The sequence below is a fragment of the Schistocerca piceifrons genome, chromosome 4 (genome assembly GCF_021461385.2).
Source record: "Schistocerca piceifrons isolate TAMUIC-IGC-003096 chromosome 4, iqSchPice1.1, whole genome shotgun sequence".
NCBI classification, from domain to species: Eukaryota; Metazoa; Arthropoda; class Insecta; order Orthoptera; family Acrididae; genus Schistocerca; species Schistocerca piceifrons.
In genome coordinates, this window is record NC_060141.1 from 413,178,497 (window position 1) to 413,198,604 (window position 20,108).

At 39.0% G+C, this 20,108-nt stretch overlaps 1 protein-coding gene across 1 annotated transcript in view; it reads right to left on the reverse strand.

The window, feature by feature from the left end:
- Nucleotides 1-3,015: 3,015 nt before the first annotated feature.
- Nucleotides 3,016-20,108, reverse strand: part of LOC124795139 (U2 small nuclear ribonucleoprotein auxiliary factor 35 kDa subunit-related protein 2) — a 49,853-nt gene continuing 32,760 nt past the window's right edge. The window contains exons 9-11 of the mRNA XM_047259017.1: nt 15,929-16,112; nt 8,443-8,760; nt 3,016-3,201 (exon numbers count right to left, since the gene is read on the reverse strand). Coding sequence (XP_047114973.1) covers nt 8,496-8,760; nt 15,929-16,112 — 449 coding nt within the window. The 3' untranslated portion in view covers nt 3,016-3,201; nt 8,443-8,495. The remainder of the gene's footprint in view (nt 3,202-8,442; nt 8,761-15,928; nt 16,113-20,108) is intronic.

Below are 20,108 nucleotides of genomic sequence, written 5' to 3' on the forward strand. Positions count from 1 at the left end.
TATGTAATCAGTATTACAAAAAAGTTACATAGATAGTAACATTATTTTAAGAGCAATTTAGTTTTGTGACCCAAATGCAATAGAACCATTTCATTTTTACATCTCAGTAAATTTAATTTTGCCTCTGATGTAATAATTATAAGCAAGTTGGGAGCAATATTGCACTAATTGGTATCTTGTTGCCAAAAGCTCTTTCAACCCCTGGTTGATGAGTTTCCTTTCCTAGGTTCCTTTCGGCAAGATTCAAAGTCAGTTTATTTATGGAATGACTCAGAGCTGAAAGTTTACTTTTGGAGGCTGCAGGGAGTGGGTCTTATATGTGATCACATGTTGGATGCATCACTTTACTTAGAAACACACAGCGAATAAATGTAGTAGGATGCAAAGACTATGCCACTGATAATCCCTAAAAACGGAGGTTGAGCAGATGGCTTCGGAGTAGTTGGTCGACGTCTTGGGATATCACTGGAAAGTGTAGGTCCCGCTGGCGGCTTCTGACTAGCCTGTGACTGATGGACTGCTAAGAGCTGACACACAAATTGGCCTAGAGCTCCGGTGGAGCAAACTGCTGACATGTTGCCTCGCGCCACCCTATACAACCGGGGTGCAGAGGAATTTGTGCCAATCCAGTTCCACACACGTGACACGGTGGAGGAAATAGGTCCCCGACACGGAGGATCTCTGGTGGCACTTGTCCTGCTGCTTGTCGTCCTTGTTGTGATCGATGCAGTCCTTGGATGCAAAGCCTTGTACCTATGCAAATCCATGATGCTTCAATGTCTGAGGGGTTGCTGATCTCTTTTGGTATAATTACTGAATGCTGGCCATTGTAGAAAGTAATTGCATTCCTGAAGGCTTAGGAGTACATGTGCTGACCTTCAAACACATATAGCATGTTGTAATGTGGCCTGTACATTAAGTAAGCTAAAAGTAAATGTGGTGGGTTTTGCCTTTTCAGTTTTGCCATTCATTCATTTCCTTGTGTTCCTGTTATTAGTTTCTCCACCAACCTTCCATTCCTACTATAGGTCTGCAGTGTCAATGTCCACAATGCTTTTGCAGTTCATGAACTATTTACTTAAGTCGTATGCAGCTCTTAAGTGTTTGGTACACTCCTTTGGATGCTTTGCCATTAAATGCTTCATTACTTGGAGAGCATTGGCTGCTTCAATTAATAGTGTGTCTGTCCTCAATTCTTTTATTGATTTACGTGGGATTACTATTTCTTTCAAAGTGTGTGTATGCAGAATGGGCACAGCTTACGAAAGTGCCTACACGTCTAGAAATAGGAACAAATAAAACCTTTAACTCTATGGTTGGTCTACTACTATTACAACTGAGGAAGGTCTATCTCCTCAACTTCCCTGAGTGGTGTGCTGTTGCAGCCTGGCAGTTAATCCTGCCCATGTGGCACTGTTTTAGTTATGTTGATGGGTTCCAAAGACAGCCTCTGAGCAGCTTCAAAATTAGCAGTTAATCCAGATACAGCTTGCATGTGTGGATAAGCTGGGGTGTAACAAGTGCCTCAACATCATTCATTAATAACACAGTGCACCTTTAGGCTGAGGTTTCTTATAAAGGTTTGTCATATCTTTGTAAAACAGCAATTAAATTAAATGGCTCGGGTTGAGAGGGGGAGGGGGTGGGGGTGGCATGTTTGAAGCCCCGTAGCCCACTGATTATGATGAGCTTTCAGACTACTTGAAAAGTAGCTCACTACTGTGAAAGGTTTAGGTGACTATACTTCATTTCAAAAATAAGGACATAAAAGGTCTTAGAATCAGTTTAGTAAGAGGTGGGATTTTATAATATTAAAAAACAAAAGTTATTTCTAAACACAAGGCTCATAAACTAAAGATTTAGTGATTTTGATACCTTGTAGACATTACTTTAGGAAGAAAAACCTCATGCTAACTGGAGCAGCTGCCAAGTGGTTTGAGGCCAGGTTTGAGATCCCAGTCAACTTCTGCATGTGTTGTTTTGAATCCCTTGTGAGATTCCAATTCTCTGTGACACACAATGTTCCCTTTTCACAGCTCATGATGGCTACTGAGACATGCCCAAATGTTAAGAGAATTGAGGACTGCTAGTGCTGGTTGGCCACCAGTTTACAAACCCCAAATTTGCTATGTCTGTACTAAGTCACTACTGGCTCACACCTTAAGTACAGTCAGAAGTTAGCTTTGCAGCACAGAAAGCAAAATAGCAATGCAAAGGCTGGGTGCCTCATGTGAGTCCCCTGGGAGAGGGCATTCATGCATTATGTCTGTTTTACAAACCTGAATTAACCGCATGGATATGTTGTTGATCTACATAAGTCAAATGGACTTACAGTTGCCTTGGTGTTTCATCCAATATACTGCACCCAAGAAAAACAAAATTTATACAAAAGTTTTTTTATAGCCTTATGTAAAACAATGCAGGGTTTTACACTGTGTTCCCCAGATTAGTCAAGCTAACATATTATCAGACCACCACTGCCTTATTTTCCCTGCAAGCAGAAGGGACTCAGAATATTATGTAACTGGAAAACACTATATTTTCCTACTCATATAGTGACCCTCTTGAGAATCTTTTACTTGTCTCAAAATTTGAAATTTTCATCAGGAAGATCTGGAAACTAAAAGGTGGTAGTTTCTAACATCCTCGAAGAGTGTTGTCTTGTCTGCATTTATTTATCAGTCTTTTTTGAATGTATGGCCAATGTACTGGTAAGCACTTTGAAGAGAAGAGTTTTATTTGGAACGGAGCAGCTTGGGGATCAAAGCTCTTGATGTACACCACATTTTACTTGTAATCAGATGGCATGTATCAGATAACCAGAGCTCATAAAGCTCCAACATGTTTTAGAATATTGAGGCATCCTTAAGTGTTCATAACAGCAATTCATTTAGCAACATCACTTACTTCCAGTCAATGCTGGAATTTTGAATTTTACTTCAATTTAGTTATTAGATCTCATATAGTAATTATTGTTATTTGAACACACAATGAGAAAAATAACTGGACTCAATGTTCAGTAGAAATAACTTTTATTACACAACAGGAACATTTTATCACAGTAAGAAAAAGACAGAACCTTGTTCTTTATAACTAGTATTACACTCAATATAGTTTCCAGAAAGTGGTATCCTAGTGGGCAAAGAAGACATCCACAACTGACGTGATGGCTGCGGTGGACTAGAAAATACAGTTTGTTAGCTGTAAAAGAAATAGGTGCAAATAGTTCAAAAGCTCGTTACAGGTTACATAAACAGAAGAAAATGTGAATTATTGTGGAATGATATCAATACTAAATTAAACTGACAGATGTCTCTTAGCAAATGGAAAAGGTATTTATACTGGCAACATACACATTCACTTTATCAGTGTTATGAGCAGATGTGCCAAAAGTTATAAATGTATAACAATAAGATAAAGAGAAATTATGACCTTATATGTGTATTATTTACTTTTTGCACTTGGGACTGCTATAGAAATCAAAGTTAGAGATATTGACAACATGTATCTTCAATAATATAACAACTAGGGGTTTGGAGATAACAGATGTAAATGTATACGTTAGCAACCAAAATGATTAAAAACATTTTGGAAAGTCTAAAAATTGAGGTAATTTACAAGATATCTAAGAATGGACTTCAGTATAATCTTTAATGAAAATCAACAAAATTGTGATTGAGATAAAAAAAACAGTGAGTACGCTCTAAAATACTGCTCATATTTATATTAAACAAATGTAGACACCAATAAGCAGCACAATACTGAACAAGATTTGCACAGCCCAATAAAGGTATAGATAGTAAAAACAATATTATGAAAAGGATAGTTGCTACTCACCATACAGCGGAGATGTTAAGTCGCAGATAGACTACATTCTCTGGCAGCTGGAGCCAGAGACTGTGGTCGTGTGTGTGTGTGTGTGTGGGGGGGGGGGGGGGGGCACGCAAGTTTTCAACAAAGATATTGTTGGCCAAAAGCTCACTTTGTAACAGTCTTTTTCTTGTGCCTATCAGCAACTCTCAGCATCTCTGCTATATGGTGAGTAGCAACTATCCTTTTCATAAACTGTTACATTACATCCTGTATTTTCCATTATAATAGAAAAAAGTCAGATGAATTGTAGATCAATAGGATGACATATGTAATTCAAGTAAAATGATTACTGAATAAGCATAAACTACAATCATGTTTGCAATTATGTAGCAACTTCTATTCAACAATGGTATACAACTTTATTTTGCATATTAATGTCTCACAGTCAGGATTTACCAACACCCAAGTACAATGCTGAAAGTCCCTTGCTGTTGTAAGGCAAGAAGAGGAAACAAACGGTTTTATGGAGAAGTTCACAATTCAGTGAATTAATTTTATGCTATCTTTTTGTAAAATATACCAATGACTCCCATGAACCATGGACCTTGCCGTTGGTGGGGAGGCTCGGGTGCCTCAGCGATACAAATAGCCGGTACCGTAGGTGCAACCACAACGGAGGGGTATCTGTTGAGAGGCCAGACAAACGTGTGGTTCCTGAAGAGGGGCAGCAGCCTTTTCAGTAGTTGCAGGGGCAACAGTCTGGATGATTGACTGATCTGGGCTTGTAACACTAACCAAAACGGCCTAGCTGTGTTAGTACTGTGAATGGCTGAAAGCAAGGGGAAATTACAGCCGTAATTTTTCCCGAGGACATGCAGCTTTACTGTATGGTTAAATGATGATGGCGTCCTCTTGGGTAAAATATTCCGGAGGTAAAATAGTCCCCATTCGGATCTCCGGGCAGGGACTACTCAAGATGATGGCGTTATCAGGAGAAACAAAATTAGCCTTCTACGGATTAGAGCCTGGAATGTCAGATCCCCATAATCAGGAAGGTAGATTAGAAAATTTAAAAAGGGAAATGTACAGGTTAAAGTTAGATATAGAGGAAATTAGTGAAGTTTGGTGGCATGAGAAACAAGACATCTGGTCAGGTGAATACAGGGTTAAAAATACAAAATCAAATAGGGGTAATGCAAGAGTAGGCTTAATAATGAATAAAAAAATAGGAATGCGGGTAAGCTACAACAAACAGCATGGTGAACGCATTATTGTGGCCAAGATAGACAAGAAGTCCACGCCTACTACAGTAGTACACGTTTATATGCCAAAGAGCTCCACAGATGACGAAGAGATTGATGAAATGTATGATGAGATAAAAGAAATTATTCAGATAGTGAAGGGAGGCCAAAATTTAATAGTCATGGGTGACTGGAATTCAGTTGTAGGGAAAGGAAGAGAAGGAAACGTAGTAGGTGAATATGGAATGGGGTTAAGGAATGAAAGAGGAAGCCACTTGGTAGAATTTTGCACAGAGCATAACTTAATCATAGCTAACACTGAGTTCAAGAATCATAAAAGAAGGTTGTATACCTGGAAGAATCCCGGAGATACTAAAAGGTATCAGATAGATTATATAATGGTAAGACAGAGATTTAGGAACCAGGTTTTAAATTGTAAGACATTTCCAGGGGCAGACGTGGACTCTGACCACAATCTATTGGTCATGAACTGCAGATTAAAACTGAAGAAACTGCAAAAAGGTGGGAATTTAAGGAGATGGGACCTGGATAAACTGACAAAACCAGAGGTTGTAGAGAGTTTCAGAGAGAGCATTGGGGAACGATTGACACGAATGGGGCAAGAAATACATTAGAAGAAGAACGGGTAGCTTTGAGAGATGAAATAGTGAAGGCAGCAGAGGATCAAGTAGGTAAAAAGACAAGGGCTACTAGAAATCCTACGGTAACAGAAGATATATTGAATTTAATTGATGAAAGGAGAAAATATAAAAATGCAGTAAATGAAGCAGAAAAAAAGGAATACAAACATCTGGAAAATGAGATCGACAGGAAGTACAAAATGTCCAAGCAGTGATGGCTAGAAGACAAATGTAAGGATGTAGAGGCATATAGCACTAGGGGTAAGACAGATACTGCCCACAGGAAAATTAAACAGACCTTTGGAGAGAAGAGAACCTCTTGTATGAATATCAAGAGTTCAGATAGAAACCCAGTTCTAAGCAAAGAAGGGAAAGCAGAAAGGTGGAAGAAGTATATAGAGGGTATATACAAGGGTGATGTACTTGGAGACAATATTATGGACATGGAAGAGAATGTAGATGAAGATGAAATGGGAGATATGATACTGCATGAAGAGTTTGACAGAGCACTGAAAGACCTAAGTCGAAACAAGGTCCCGGGAGTAGACAACATTCCATTAGAACTACTGATAGCCTTGGGAGAGCCAGCCCTGACAAAACTCTGCCATCTGGTGAGCAAGATGTATGAGACAGGTGAAATACCCTCAGACTTCAAGAAGAGTATAATAACCCAATCCCAAAAAAAGCAGGTGTTGACAGGTGTGAAAATTACCGAACTATTAGTTTAATAAGTCACGGCTGCAAAATACTAACACGAATTCTTTACACACGGATGGAAAAACTGATAAAAGCCAACCTCGGGGAAGATCAGTTTGGATTCCATAGAAATGTTGGAACACGTGAGGCAATACTGATCCTACAAATTATCTTAGAAAATTGATTAAGGAAAGACAAACCTACGTTTCTAGCATTTGTAGACTTACAGAAAACTTTTGACAATGTTGACTAGAATACTCTCTTTGAAATTCAGAAGGTGGCAGGGATAAAAACAGGGAGCGAAAGGCTATTTACAGTTTGTACAGAAACCAGATGGCAGTTATAAGAGTCAAGGGACATGAAAGGGAAGCAGTGGTCGAGAAGAGAGTGAGACAGAGTTGTAGCCTATCCCCGATGTTATTTAATATGTATATTGAGCAAGCAGTAAAGGAAACAAAAGAACAATTTGGAGTAGGAATTAAAATCCATGGAGAAGAAATAAAAACATTGAGGTTCACCAATGACATTGTAATTCTGTCAGAGACAGCAAAGGACCTGGAAGAGCAGTTTAATGGAATTGACAGTGTCTTGAAAGGAGGATATAAGATGAACATCAACAAAAGCAAAATGAGGATAACGGAATGTAGTCGGGTTAACTCGGATGATGCTCAGGGAATTAGATTAGGAAATGAGACACTTACAGTAGTAGCTGAGTTTTGCTATTTAGGCAGCAAAATAACTAATGATGTTTGAAGTAGAGATGATATAAAATGTAGACTGACAATGGCAAGGAAAGTGTTTCTGAAGAAGAGAAATTTGTTAACATCAAGTATAGATTTAAGTGTCAGGAAGTCGTTTCTAAAAGTATTTGTATGGAGTGTAGCCATGTATGGGAGAGAAACATGGATGATAAATAGTTTGGACAAGAAGAGAATAGAAACTTTCAAAATGTGGTGCTACAGAAGAATGCTGAAGATTAGATGGGTAGATCACATAACTAATGAGGAGGTATTGAATAAAATTGGGGAGAAATTTGTAGCACAACTTGACTTGAAGAAGGGATCGGTTGGTAGGACATGTTCTGAGGCATCAATGGATCACCAATTTAGTATTGGAGGGCAGCATGGAGGGTAAAAATTGTAGAGGGAGACCAAGAGATGAATACACTAAGCAGATTCAGAAGGATGTAGGTTGCAGTTGGTACTGGGAGATGAAGAAGCTTGCACAGGATAGAGTAGCAAGGAGAGCTGTATCAAACCAGCCTCTAGACTGAAGACCATAATAACAACAACAACAACAACAACAACTGATGGCTATAACGAAGTGATATAAAATTATATTTCAAAGAAATAATATCTGGACTGTGAAGGGTGTACACCTTTTTCAACCACACCTAAAGTCCACAATGATAATTCTTTCACTGACTGCTGATGCTCATAAAGTTTGGCAATAACAGAAGATCCACTCAGTTTATCATTTTAAGACTTTCCTTTATTTTCCCATAGTTAGATAGTAATTATGAAAGAAATGAGACAGAGAACGATAGAACAAAACTGAAGATTCATATTCAGGAGAAGTCAGTTCAGACAAGTCGTAAACTGTTTCACTTCAGCATTTCAGAAAATCATTAAGTAGTTCACCTGGCAAAGCCAGACCAGTCCCTTCCCCCACCCTTTTCCAAACTGACAATGTGTTCTAACTTTAATAACAGTCTTCAGAAACAAATATTCATTTTAGGAGTAGCAAATAAAACCTTGCTGCTCTTAGACTCTTTCTATCCTTTACTTTCCTTTTTTCCTTTTCTTTTTTTCTTTTTTCTTTTTTTTTTTTTTTTTAGTGATCAAGTACAAAAGAAGTTGTACAAAGATGTTGGAAAGAATTGATCCTAGTCTTATCAACAGAACTGTTCCTGCATTTTCTACTTGTTGGTATCATGATAATATTACAACTCATGTTAATAAAGCTGTTCTAGTTCAACAGTGATATTAGGGTTACATTAACTACATGTTTCAATCAAAATAAATATGGAGCTGGATATCAAATTGCCTTACCATTAATATGAATGAGAGCATGAGCAAATTCACAAGGTCAGACATCTCTCACATTATGACCTCGATCGTGATCTAGATCGAGATCTTGTACGTTTGTGTCTCTTTCGTTTGTGGTCTCTGCTCCTGTGATCATTTCTGCTGCTGCTGCTGCTGCTGGCTGAGCTGCTGTGTCTATGAGATGCTTTGCTCCTCTTCTTTTTACTATTATGGTGTGATGATGCTTTATCTTGTTTCTCTTTGGTAGGATTTCTCTTTTCTGATCTGTCAATGGGCTCTGGGGATTCAGACCAACGCCAGTTATTCCTTTCTTCTCGGTTTCTGCAAGACAGTTGATGAAACATGTTAGGGACTCAGTCATACAGTACATACACATACACAAATATGTTAAGGAATTCTGTACATTGTAACTGTAATTAGAGGGCTCAGAAAGATAACTGTCATATAACACACGAAGCAGGCAATGTTAAACAGGTACGGCATTTTAATATTAAGTAATGTCACAGCTGAAATAACCTTGCTCTACAGTGCACACATACTACCTGAGACAGTTCTGTCACAAGTTTGATTACACTGGCTGGTCTGCACAACATGGACCAAGAATAGTAAATGTAGGGGTGTGGCTGTAACCAACTGTGTACAGAACAAGCAAGCAAGACAGCAATGGGAGCAACAGTCTGACACAGCACATGGTCATGGGGTCTGTATTTTCCTGGCCACCATGTGAAAAAGCATGGCACATGGCAGTGGGGGTCTGGATTTTCCTGCCCACCATGTAAAAGAGAAAAGTAAGCATTCCAGTTTCTGGCAAATGCACCGTATATTTCCACAGACTCAGATGCATGACATAAATGACTAAATGCAAACATAAGATTTTCTGAATTACAAAATTGCAGTATCCGTAAAAAAAGTTGAAAATTATCTTTGTTGACAGTACAGAAACCAAGTCTCACATCTTCCAATAAATATACAGAAATTCAAGATACAGGAAAATGATAGTCAGTATGATAGGTTCACTGCCACTTTGGAGATAACTGTACTACAAAATTTAAGAAAGTAAGAACCATTTGCATACGTCAATGTTTACACAAAATATTTGTAAAAATTAACAGTGTACAGGTACATACAGCCACATTCACAAACAGCATGTGAAGATGTCAGTTGTCACCACCGACAACCTCAAATGATCTCAAATACAATTAATATTACAGCAATTTCAGATGTATTTAATTATCAAAATGTCTCAGAACTTAGACTCCTCCACTAAAATTGCCTGAAAGCAATCTCAACCAATTCATTTATCAGATGTTTGACTGAAGAGGTGTTTGGTAGTTACTAAAGCAAATATTCATTTTGGCACACATTTTGAATATGTTGCACCCATTGTAAATTTTGAAATCACTACCACTGAAAAGAGCTCAAGTACGCAGGTTAAGTAAAGATTTAATGATGTTTCTATTGTCTAAAGTGACAATGTATTTTCATAAATACATAAGCCTACAAATTTATAATTCGCAATTATTTCCTTAATCATTTTAGATGGTTCTAATGTTTCTGATATGCTAAGTTTAGAAATGCAAAGGGATTCCCCTCTTTTACATAAGGTTTCTTCACAAAGTAAAGTTGATGATCCAGAAAATTGATACAAAATCCATATATAAAAGAAAATTTTATTAAAAACATAATAAATATTGCCCTCCTATCATTAAAATGAAGGATTATGTACTTCAGGACTGAAACAAAGGCTTTCTTTTCCTTGTCAAATCTCCACTGCGTTTTCTATTGCGTGCTGCCTGAGGACACTCCCTGTGCAGCATACAGTGATAGTCAACTGTCATGTTGACATCCGATTGGTCCTTGTACCCCTGTTCCATTTGTTTGATGTCTTGAAGGAAACTTTCTCCCTGTTCCTCACTCACAACACCTGACACAAGAGTGCAAAAGTGCAGCTTCAAGATCACTGAAACAACCTGTACTTTCAAGTTAGGCAGCATGTTTCTTACTACTGTATAGTCCGCCCCCGGTAGCTGAGTGGTCAGCGTGGCGGACTGTCAATCCTAAGGGCCCGGGTTCGATTCCCGGCTGGATCGGAGATTTTCTCCGCTCACGGACTGGGTGTTGTGTTGTCCTAATCATCATCATTTCATCCCCATCGACGCGCAAGTCGCCGAAGTGGCGTCAAATCGAAAGACTTGCACCAGGCGAACGGTCTCCCGACGGGAGGCCCTCATCACACGCCATTATTATTACTACTGTATATTCTTATAATGAAGGTCTTTGCAGTTAATTATCCTCCCAACCTTCTACAAAAACAAATCTCCTGTGCCATATCTTTCCAGTCTCCCACCATCTCACAAAGGCTCACTGTCCGGCCACAGAGGGGCATTCCCCTCGTAATTCAGTACCACCTAGGATTCGAGCAACTGAATTACATTCTCCGTCAGGGTTTCGACTACCTCTCGTCGTGCCCCGAAACGAGATATTTCCTGCCCACTATCCTTCCCACCCCTCCCATAGTGGTATTCTGCCATCCACCGAACCTACACAATATACTTGCCTATCCCTACACAACGCCTGCTCCCAACCCCTTACCTCCTGGCTCATACCCCTGTAATAGACCTAGATGCAAGACCTGTCCCATACATCCTCCCACCACCACCTACTCCAGTCCGGTCACAAACATCACCTATCCCATCATCAAAGGCAGGGCTACCTGTGAAACCAGCCATGTGATTTACAAGCTAAGCTGCATCCACCGTGTTGCATTCTATGTGACCATGACAACCAGCAATCTGTCTGTCTGCATGAACAACCACTGACAAACTGTGGCCAAGAAACAAGTGGACCACCCTGTTGCTGAGTACACTGGCAAACATTACATCCTTCATTTCAATGACTGCTTCACAGTCTGTGCCATATAGATCCTCCCCACCAACACCAGCTTTTCTGACCTGCACAGGTGGGACCTTTCTCTGCAATATATCCAATGTTCCCGTAACCCTTCTGGCTTCAACCTTTGTTAGTCATTGTCCTCTCCCATCCAGACCCTTCTCTGTTCCCATTCTAACACTACACAGCCCTCGTTCCTCCATCATCGCACAAAGTCTTTTTACTTCTCACTTCTCACCCCCCCCCCCCCCCATCCCCTCCCACCTCTCCGCTCCCTCTACCTAACCTCCCGACTGCACATAGCTGCCCTACCCTCTTTCCACCTCGTCCCTCCACACTGTCACACGCATCACTGTCCGCCACACCTACCCTACTATCCCTCCCCCTCCCTGCACCAGCCTTCTTACTCCCACCCAGTCGCCACTCCCATCTTGCAACGGTGCTGCTGCTTGCGGTGTGGCCTCAACTGCCTGAGACTGCAGTCGTGTGTGTGTGTGTGTGTGTGTGTGTGTGTGTGTGTGTGTGTGTGTGTGTGAGAGAGAGAGAGAGAGAGAGAGAGAGAGAGAGAGTTGTGTTTGTAGGAGTGTGTGTTTGCCATCTAATTCTGAGGAAGGCCTTACTGGCTGAAAGCTCTTATTTGTGATAGTTTTTTTGTTGTGCCTATCTGTGACTGAACATTATAAGTGTTTTACCTGAAATCAGCACCCAAAAATACACAAGCAAAACCCTTTACCTTTATGAAAAAAATTCCATTGTCACCAGTCTTGTTAGTGATCTAGGACACAGGATGAAGGTTTGGAAATGAACAGCAAGGAGAGGTGCCTCTCTAACATATTAATTAACTTTGAACCTAATTTCTATACCTACACCCCCACTCTGCAAGCCAACTCATAGTGTGTGGTGGTGGGTACTTCATGTACCACTGTCCCCCATTTTCCTGTTCCAGTCACAAACAGTTCAAGAGAAGAACGATTGTTGGTAAACCTCCATGCAAGCATAAATCTCTCTAATTTTTCTTTCATGGTCTTTTTGTGAGATACATGTATGCGGAAGCAATATATTAGTTGACTCTTCCACGAATATATATTCTGAGAATTTTAACAGTAAACCACACTGTGATTCAGAATGTCTTTCTTGCAGTGTCTGTCACTGGAGTCGGCTGAGCACCTCCATGATGCTTTAGCACTTGGCAAATGAACCTTTAATAAAATCTGCTGCTCTTCCTTGGACCTTCTCTATTTCCTCCTTAAATCATATATGGTACAGATCCCAGAGTGATGAGCAATATTCAAGTATAGGTCGAACAAGGTTTTTGTAAGTTACCTCACTTATGAGTGGACTATACTCCTGAGGATTCTTCCAATGAATTTCAGTCAGGAATCTGCCTTACTTGTGATTAGTTTTATGTGGTCATTTCACTTTAAATCATTCAGTAGGCATACTCCTAGATGCTTTATGGATGTGACTGCTTCCAGTAATTGTTCTGAAATCATGTAATCATTTAATAATGGGCCTTTCTGCCTGTTTATGCTCAATAGTTTATACTTGTTTATGTTGAGGGTCAACTGCCAATCCCAGCACCAAGCAATGATCCTCTGCAGGTCATCTTGCATTTAGCCACAATTTCTCTGAATGCAACAGCATCATCCATGAAAAGTTTCATGAAAGTTAAAATATTATCCCCTAGGTCATCATCATGTACTGTGAAATGTAATGGTCCCGTAACTTTCTCTTGGGGAATGCTGGATGTTTCTTCTACATCATTTACACTAAATTCAAAAGGCAAATCATTCCATTAGCATTTAGCAATTATTTTGGAGCCCAAACTGATGTACAACTACATAAGGGGGAGCAACGAGCCAGTTTAGATCTTTTATAGTTTGTCACTACTTGGGTACAGGTCTGTGAGCTCAGTGGAACTGCATGTTAAGTGTTTGACTTAAGAGGAACTATGCCACTTCGCATTTACATGCCATGGAAATAAATAATAATATATGGGGAACCTGTTAGCACTTGTTCACATTTATGAAAGTTAATAGCAGTACTTGTAACGTTTCATATGTTAATCAGCATACGTGTCTGCTACTTAAAGTATTATAATGCCACAGTTTTTTAAATCACCATTCTTCTGACTGATAGAATTTCTCTCTGTGGCAACCTATTCATATCAGAGTAGAACTTGTACCATACTTCGCTGATTATTTGTTGTTACCCTTTACAGATCCTTCTAGTAACACGGAAATTATACCCTGGCATCTTAACACATATTCTATCTACCTGTCCCTTTTTCATGCCTGTGGATTTCGAATGTTCCCATGTCAATGACTTTGTGGAGAACTACTTCAAATCATCATCTTATAAATACATCAAACTTTCAATATCCTTCTACAATACCATATCTCCAGCACTTCAATTCTATTCTTTTCTGATTTTTCTACACTTCTATGATTCACTACAATATAATTCTGTGCTCCTTGCATACATTCTCAGAAATTGCTTCCTCAAATTAAGGCCAATATTTGATACTAGCAGACTTCTCTTGGCCAGGAAGGCCTTCTTTGCTTGTACTAGATTACTCTTTTAGTCCTCCTTGTTTCATCCATCTTGTGTTATTCTGTTTCCAAGTTACCAGAATTGCTAAAGTTCATCTACATTGTGGTCGCCAACTTTAATGTTAAGTTTATTGCTAATTGCCTATACTACATTTTATGGCAAAAAAATGTTTTAAATAAAAAGTGATGCACAAAAGTGAAAATAATAATTTGCTTAAGCACTATTTGTGACTGTATCTCAGAACTCAAAACATCTCTGAAGTATGTCCCTCAAACAATGCATCAATTGTAAGATTTCACCAAACACTGGAAAGAGTTTTTAAATTTATCCACAGCAATGATGTTTACTGCCACCAGTAAATTTGCTCCAACAATTTTCATATTATGAAAATGCCTCTTTCTAAAATATTTCTTTCTTGATCTCTTCATTATAAAAGAAAGAAACAACTTATGTGGCTAAGGTGTAACCTTGTGTTCCCAAGAAACCACTTCAATACTTTCACACTGTGCCAAAAATTATATGAAATCAATGCTCCATGCACACAAAGAAGACTGTATGGGTGGTGGAGCCACTGCCATAATTTGACACAATGTAGGTATTTTCTCTTCATTGACTTGCACTTATGCAACCATTAAGACAGACAGTAGTAATGTTGATTAATTATAGTACTACTGAACACAAAGCCATGAATATGAGCCACATATTTGTTAGCTTTTTACAGAAACGAGAACATCAACTTGATTTACCACACACTGGATCCACTCCATCTTCCATCTTTGTTCCTGTAGTTTTGACCAGATGACAGCTTAATTTCTCAGCAACTGCCACAAGGCCAAAATCTATCACCTGTGATGACACAGTCAAAAATTCTGTATTCATTTCTGCCTATTCCTTCAATTCATGGCAAACATTTAATGGTTGCACCTCTATGCATTGCAAAGCACATTTGTAAGGAATCCACAGTAATGTCTTTAAGCTTCAAAATGTCCATCATAATTTATGAAAACTGAAACTTCAAAAAAATTTGTAAAAGTTTCTTATAAGTTCTACTAATTCATCTACTGTTGTGTCAATGTCAAACATGATCAAAATTTTCCATAATAAAAGCTACTCGGTATGCATTCTGGGGGCAGTATTTGACTACTTTTAAATTGGGAAAGCAATTTTGTAAATTTTGTCTGTGCCCTAACTTCCTTCCTAGAAACTTTTGAGACATTATAATAGTTCTGCTGCCTGACAAGAAACAGAATTTCAGATCCGTATGTTCACTCTCATGACTGTCAACTGCCAAACTCTCAAACATGTAAATGACATTCACAAAATCAGATTGAAGGTAGGATATTTTTTACTACTGAACTGTAATTGGCAGAGATTTATGGTAGGTTTCATAAAAGTATTCAGCAAGAAAACACAGGATTAGCATGCCTTCATCAACAGGCAAATAATTATTATTTATTTTCTCTCTTTTCAAAAGTGGCACTTTCTTGATCTCATGCCTCTGCTTTTTGGAAACTTTCAGAAATTCTTAGTTTATAAAAGATGTTATAGCTCTAAATAAAACTATCATTACAGAGATTAACTTCTTATATCCTTTTGGAATGCCCCAGAATGCACGCTTAGCCTCTTCCATGAAACTTGTAACAAAAGTATAGCCTAACTTCTATAACTCAATTTTAAAAATCCACGTTATGTAATGTACGGACAAATCTTCATTCATTAGATAGTTTACAGTTATGAAAATTTATGTCTGCATCTGTTGCCCATTAAAAAAAAAGAAAAAAAGGCAACGACACAAATATTGGCTGTGAAAACTTGCACTGAATGAACAACGTAACAAGTTTGACGGGAAATATCAATTCTCAGGCGATTTCATGCCGTTCATGCAAAATAACAGAAAATCAAGGACTTCAAAAATGGTTTTAGAGGCTACATCAAACAAATGAATATTTGGCAGTAAGAACAAAAAAGTCAAATCACAGGTGTATAAGAGTTATCTTGATCACACACCTACAAAAATATGGAAAAAAAAGGAAACTAATTTAATTACCTTTGACCATTGTGCTTTGGACTGAAAGAGCTTGATGGAGATCTTGATCTGGAGCGATGCCTTTTCCTCTGCCTATAATGTTGGAAGTCTCTATCAGCCCATGCAAACTGATTTGAAGGATTACGAAATACATGAAGGAAGTTGCAACTTCTACCCTTTGGGCACTTTCCTTTGAAGAATAAACCTACAATGAGAATAAATGGTTACATTCCTTCAGTGCCAAATCACAGATGTATTAGTTGCATGAAATTGGAAATATGAGGGTCGTCCACAAAGTAAGTTCCATTTTTATTTCTATCCGCGACAGCATACGATCGCAGTTCCGAGCATGCACAGCAGTTACTCTGACTCAAGGAGAAGATATGTACACCATTTTCAGATTGCTGCTGCTTACGTATGCTTTGTAGTGCTTCTTTATAATGTCAGCTGTAATTAAAAATGCCGCATGTGTGAAATCGGATCTGTGGTTCGTTTTCTAAATGTAAAGAAAGTTAAACCAAAGGAAATTCATTGGCAAATCTGCGAGGTTTATGGACAAAATGCTATGAGTGATTCAATGGTTAGAAGATGGGTCAGACTGCGCAATGAAGGATGTGATCAAGTGTACGATGAAGAATGAAGTGAACACGCGTCTGTGGTTACTGATGAACTGTTTCACCCAACTGAAGAGAAGATTAAGCACAACCGTAAGTTTACACTTTGTGCCCTTGCTATGGAAGTTATGCAAATCTCATGAGCACTAATTCATGAAATTGTTACTGAAAAACTGAAATTTTGAAAACGAAAGTTAAGCGTAAGCAAATCTTGACACCTTGAAAAGTAATGTGCACCGTTTTTTTGGGACAGAAAAGGCATTTTGCTGATTGATTTCTTACCACGAGGCCAAACAACCAGTGCACATGGTTACTGCGACACCATTAAGAAATTGAGAGGTGTAATACAGAACAAGCGCCGAGGATTACTGTCAAAAGGTGGTGTTTTTCCACGATAATGCTTGACCTCACACGGTTAATGTGACCAAATAACACTCACAGGAATTTCACAGGGACGCGTTTTGATCATCCTCCGTACAGCCCGGAGCTCGCTCCTAGCGACTTCCATCCCTTCTTACACCTAAAAATCTGTCCTTGGTGGTCAACACTTCAACAATGATGATGAGCTGAAAGACCATTTAAACACATGGTGGAATACACAGGTGGCAACCTTCCATGAGGAAGGCATACAAAAACTTGTGCCATGCTATGACAAGTGCCTACAAAATTTGGGAAGCTATCTAGAAATGTTGTTTAACAGTTGTAGATTTTTGAACAATAAATATTTTTTCTGTATCTGTACACATTTGTTTTATATAACCAAACAGAACTTACTTTGTGGACATACCTTGTATTTACTAATACCTATATTTCGTACACCAGAAGAAATTAATTGACTGTCAGTACTAAATAATACTTTAGAGTGTGGTAAGGTACATAGAAAAATTGAACATACAAATATGTCAGAATTTTCATGAGGGTAGTTTTACACATGCACAATACTGCTGAATTCTCAATAGCACGTAATATAAATAGCAGTGACTTTCAAACCGGGCAACCGCTAGTAATAAGGTAGTTTTGTTTGGGATAAGCAGACAATATTAGGGATTTAGGTGGCTTACTGGCACCTTAAAATGTGGTCAAGGTTGCAGATCAGAGAGGCTGATGGGCAGAGATTTACGCCTCTCATTTTCCTCAAATAATGAGAACGTATTTTAGAAGCATGGCACGTAATGAATAAAGCAGAGGAAATGACATTAACAATTAACATATACAGAACAGGATATTTAAGCCTGCTAAAAATATCCTGTCTTTAAAAAAGGAGATGAGATTAGAATTTAAAGCCGGTTGATGATAAGGTCATCAGAGACAACGCACATGCTTGAAGTGAGAAGGAAATCAGCTGAGCCCTTTCGAAAGAGTCATCCCAGCATTTGCCATAGGGAAGTTAACAAAATCATGAAAACCTAAATCTGGATGGAAATCCTGAAAATGAATCCAATGCCTCATTATTGTACCACATTGCTTGGTCTGTATTTAAAAAGAACACTGAAAAGTAACAATGACACATGAACTGTTGAATTACAAGGTAAGATTCCAGACAAGCACATAAAATGGAAACTATGGGACAATATTGACAGAAGTCTTTAATACATTTGAGAAGTAAATTATATCTAGATAGTATCAAAGAGCACTAAGAAGATACAATCGTATCTGAAATCGGTCAAGTGATTAACATTGCAAGGAAGGTTAGTGTCAAATGTCTTGTCAACATTTGGTGGTCATCAAACTGAAGCACTAACTCAGCTGCAGCAGGACCTGAGATGAAAATAACCTATTCGCAGAACTATCATAACATTCTTCTACAATGATATATAAAAACAATAAAAATGTAAATAGTGATTCTAGACAGGGATTTAATCCCATATTTATTTATTTTTCATCCTTCGATCATATGTCACATTATAAAGAGACATATAATACAGGACATGGAACAGAAATAACTGGATACACAAATGAAACATAACATACAAATATATGTACGGTTCTAAAATGTGAATAAATGCAATTAATGAGCAATATTCTAATATTGTAACACACATTAATACATCTGGTAACATACGAAGACACCAACAAACTCTGCTTATAGTAGATGAGAGTGTTAAATCAAGCTTCATTCGTACAATGCAAAAGGCTACAGATTACTAAGTCATGTTCGACTATGGCTCTTGGCCTTGGGTTACAAAACATGTTGACACAATTTTTCTATACTGTTTAATTTATATAGCACATCGTCATACAATATCAAATCAAAATGGTGATTTTTTGGAGTATAGATGTGACTGACGATGCTACAGTGCATGCATGCATGCGTGCGCACACGCGCGCGCGCGTGCCCACACACACACACACACACACACACACACACACACACACACACACACACACCTTTATTTTACTCAATTCTAAATTAATTATAAAATGTCTCCAGAAATAATTGTATAAGTAGTCGGTATAACACAGAGATACAAGTGGCAGTTAACACTTATCACACTGGATGCTCTGCATCATGATGCATTTTTAAGCTTATTTAGCATCACTGTTATGACATTTAGTGATGTTTGAAAAGCTATATTGTTTGGGTGTATTTCCAGAGACTGGAAGCAAACATTAAAAGGTAATTTCATTTGGCAAGAATGCTCCAGTATTCGGAAACTATTAAGTATTGGTTGTATGCAACCGCTTGCCCAACAATGTATCTATCTGACAATGGACTTTCTATCACAGAAAATAGTTTACAGATCTGTGAACTAAAAACTCATTTGAGTGGATGCTGGAACCATCCATATACTAGAATGAGATTTTCACTCTGCAGCGGAGTGTGCGCTGATATGAAACTTCCTGGCAGATTAAAACTGTGTGCCCGACCGAGACTCGAACTCGGGACCTTTGCCTTTCGCGGGCAAGTGCTCTACCAACTGAGCTACCGAAGCACGACTCACGCCCAGTACTCACAGCTTTACTTCTGCCAGTACCTCGCCTCCTACCTTCCAAACTTTACAGAAGCTCTTCTGCGAACCTTGCAGAACTAGCACTCCTGAAAGAAAGGATACTGCGGAGACATGGCTTAGCCACAGCCTGGGGGATGTTTCCAGAATGAGATTTTCACTCTGCAGCGGAGTGTGCGCTGATATGAAACTTCCTGGCAGATTAAAACTGTGTGCCCGACCGAGACTCGAACTCGGGACCTTTGCCTTTCGCGGGCAAGTGCTCTACCAACTGAGCTACCGAAGCACGACTCACGCCCGGTACTCACAGCTTTACTTCTGCCAGTACCTCGCCTCCTACCTTCCAAACTTTACAGAAGCTCTTCTGCGAACCTTGCAGAACTAGCACTCCTGAAAGAAAGGATACTGCGGAGACCTGGCTTAGCCACAGCCTGGGGGATGTTTCCAGAATGAGATTTTCACTCTGCAGCGGAGTGTGCGCTGATATGAAACTTCCTGGCAGATTAAAACTGTGTGCCCGACCGAGACTCGAACTCGGGACCTTTGCCTTTCGCGGGCAAGTGCTCTACCAACTGAGCTACCGAAGCACGACTCACGCCCGGTACTCACAGCTTTACTTCTGCCAGTACCTCGCCTCCT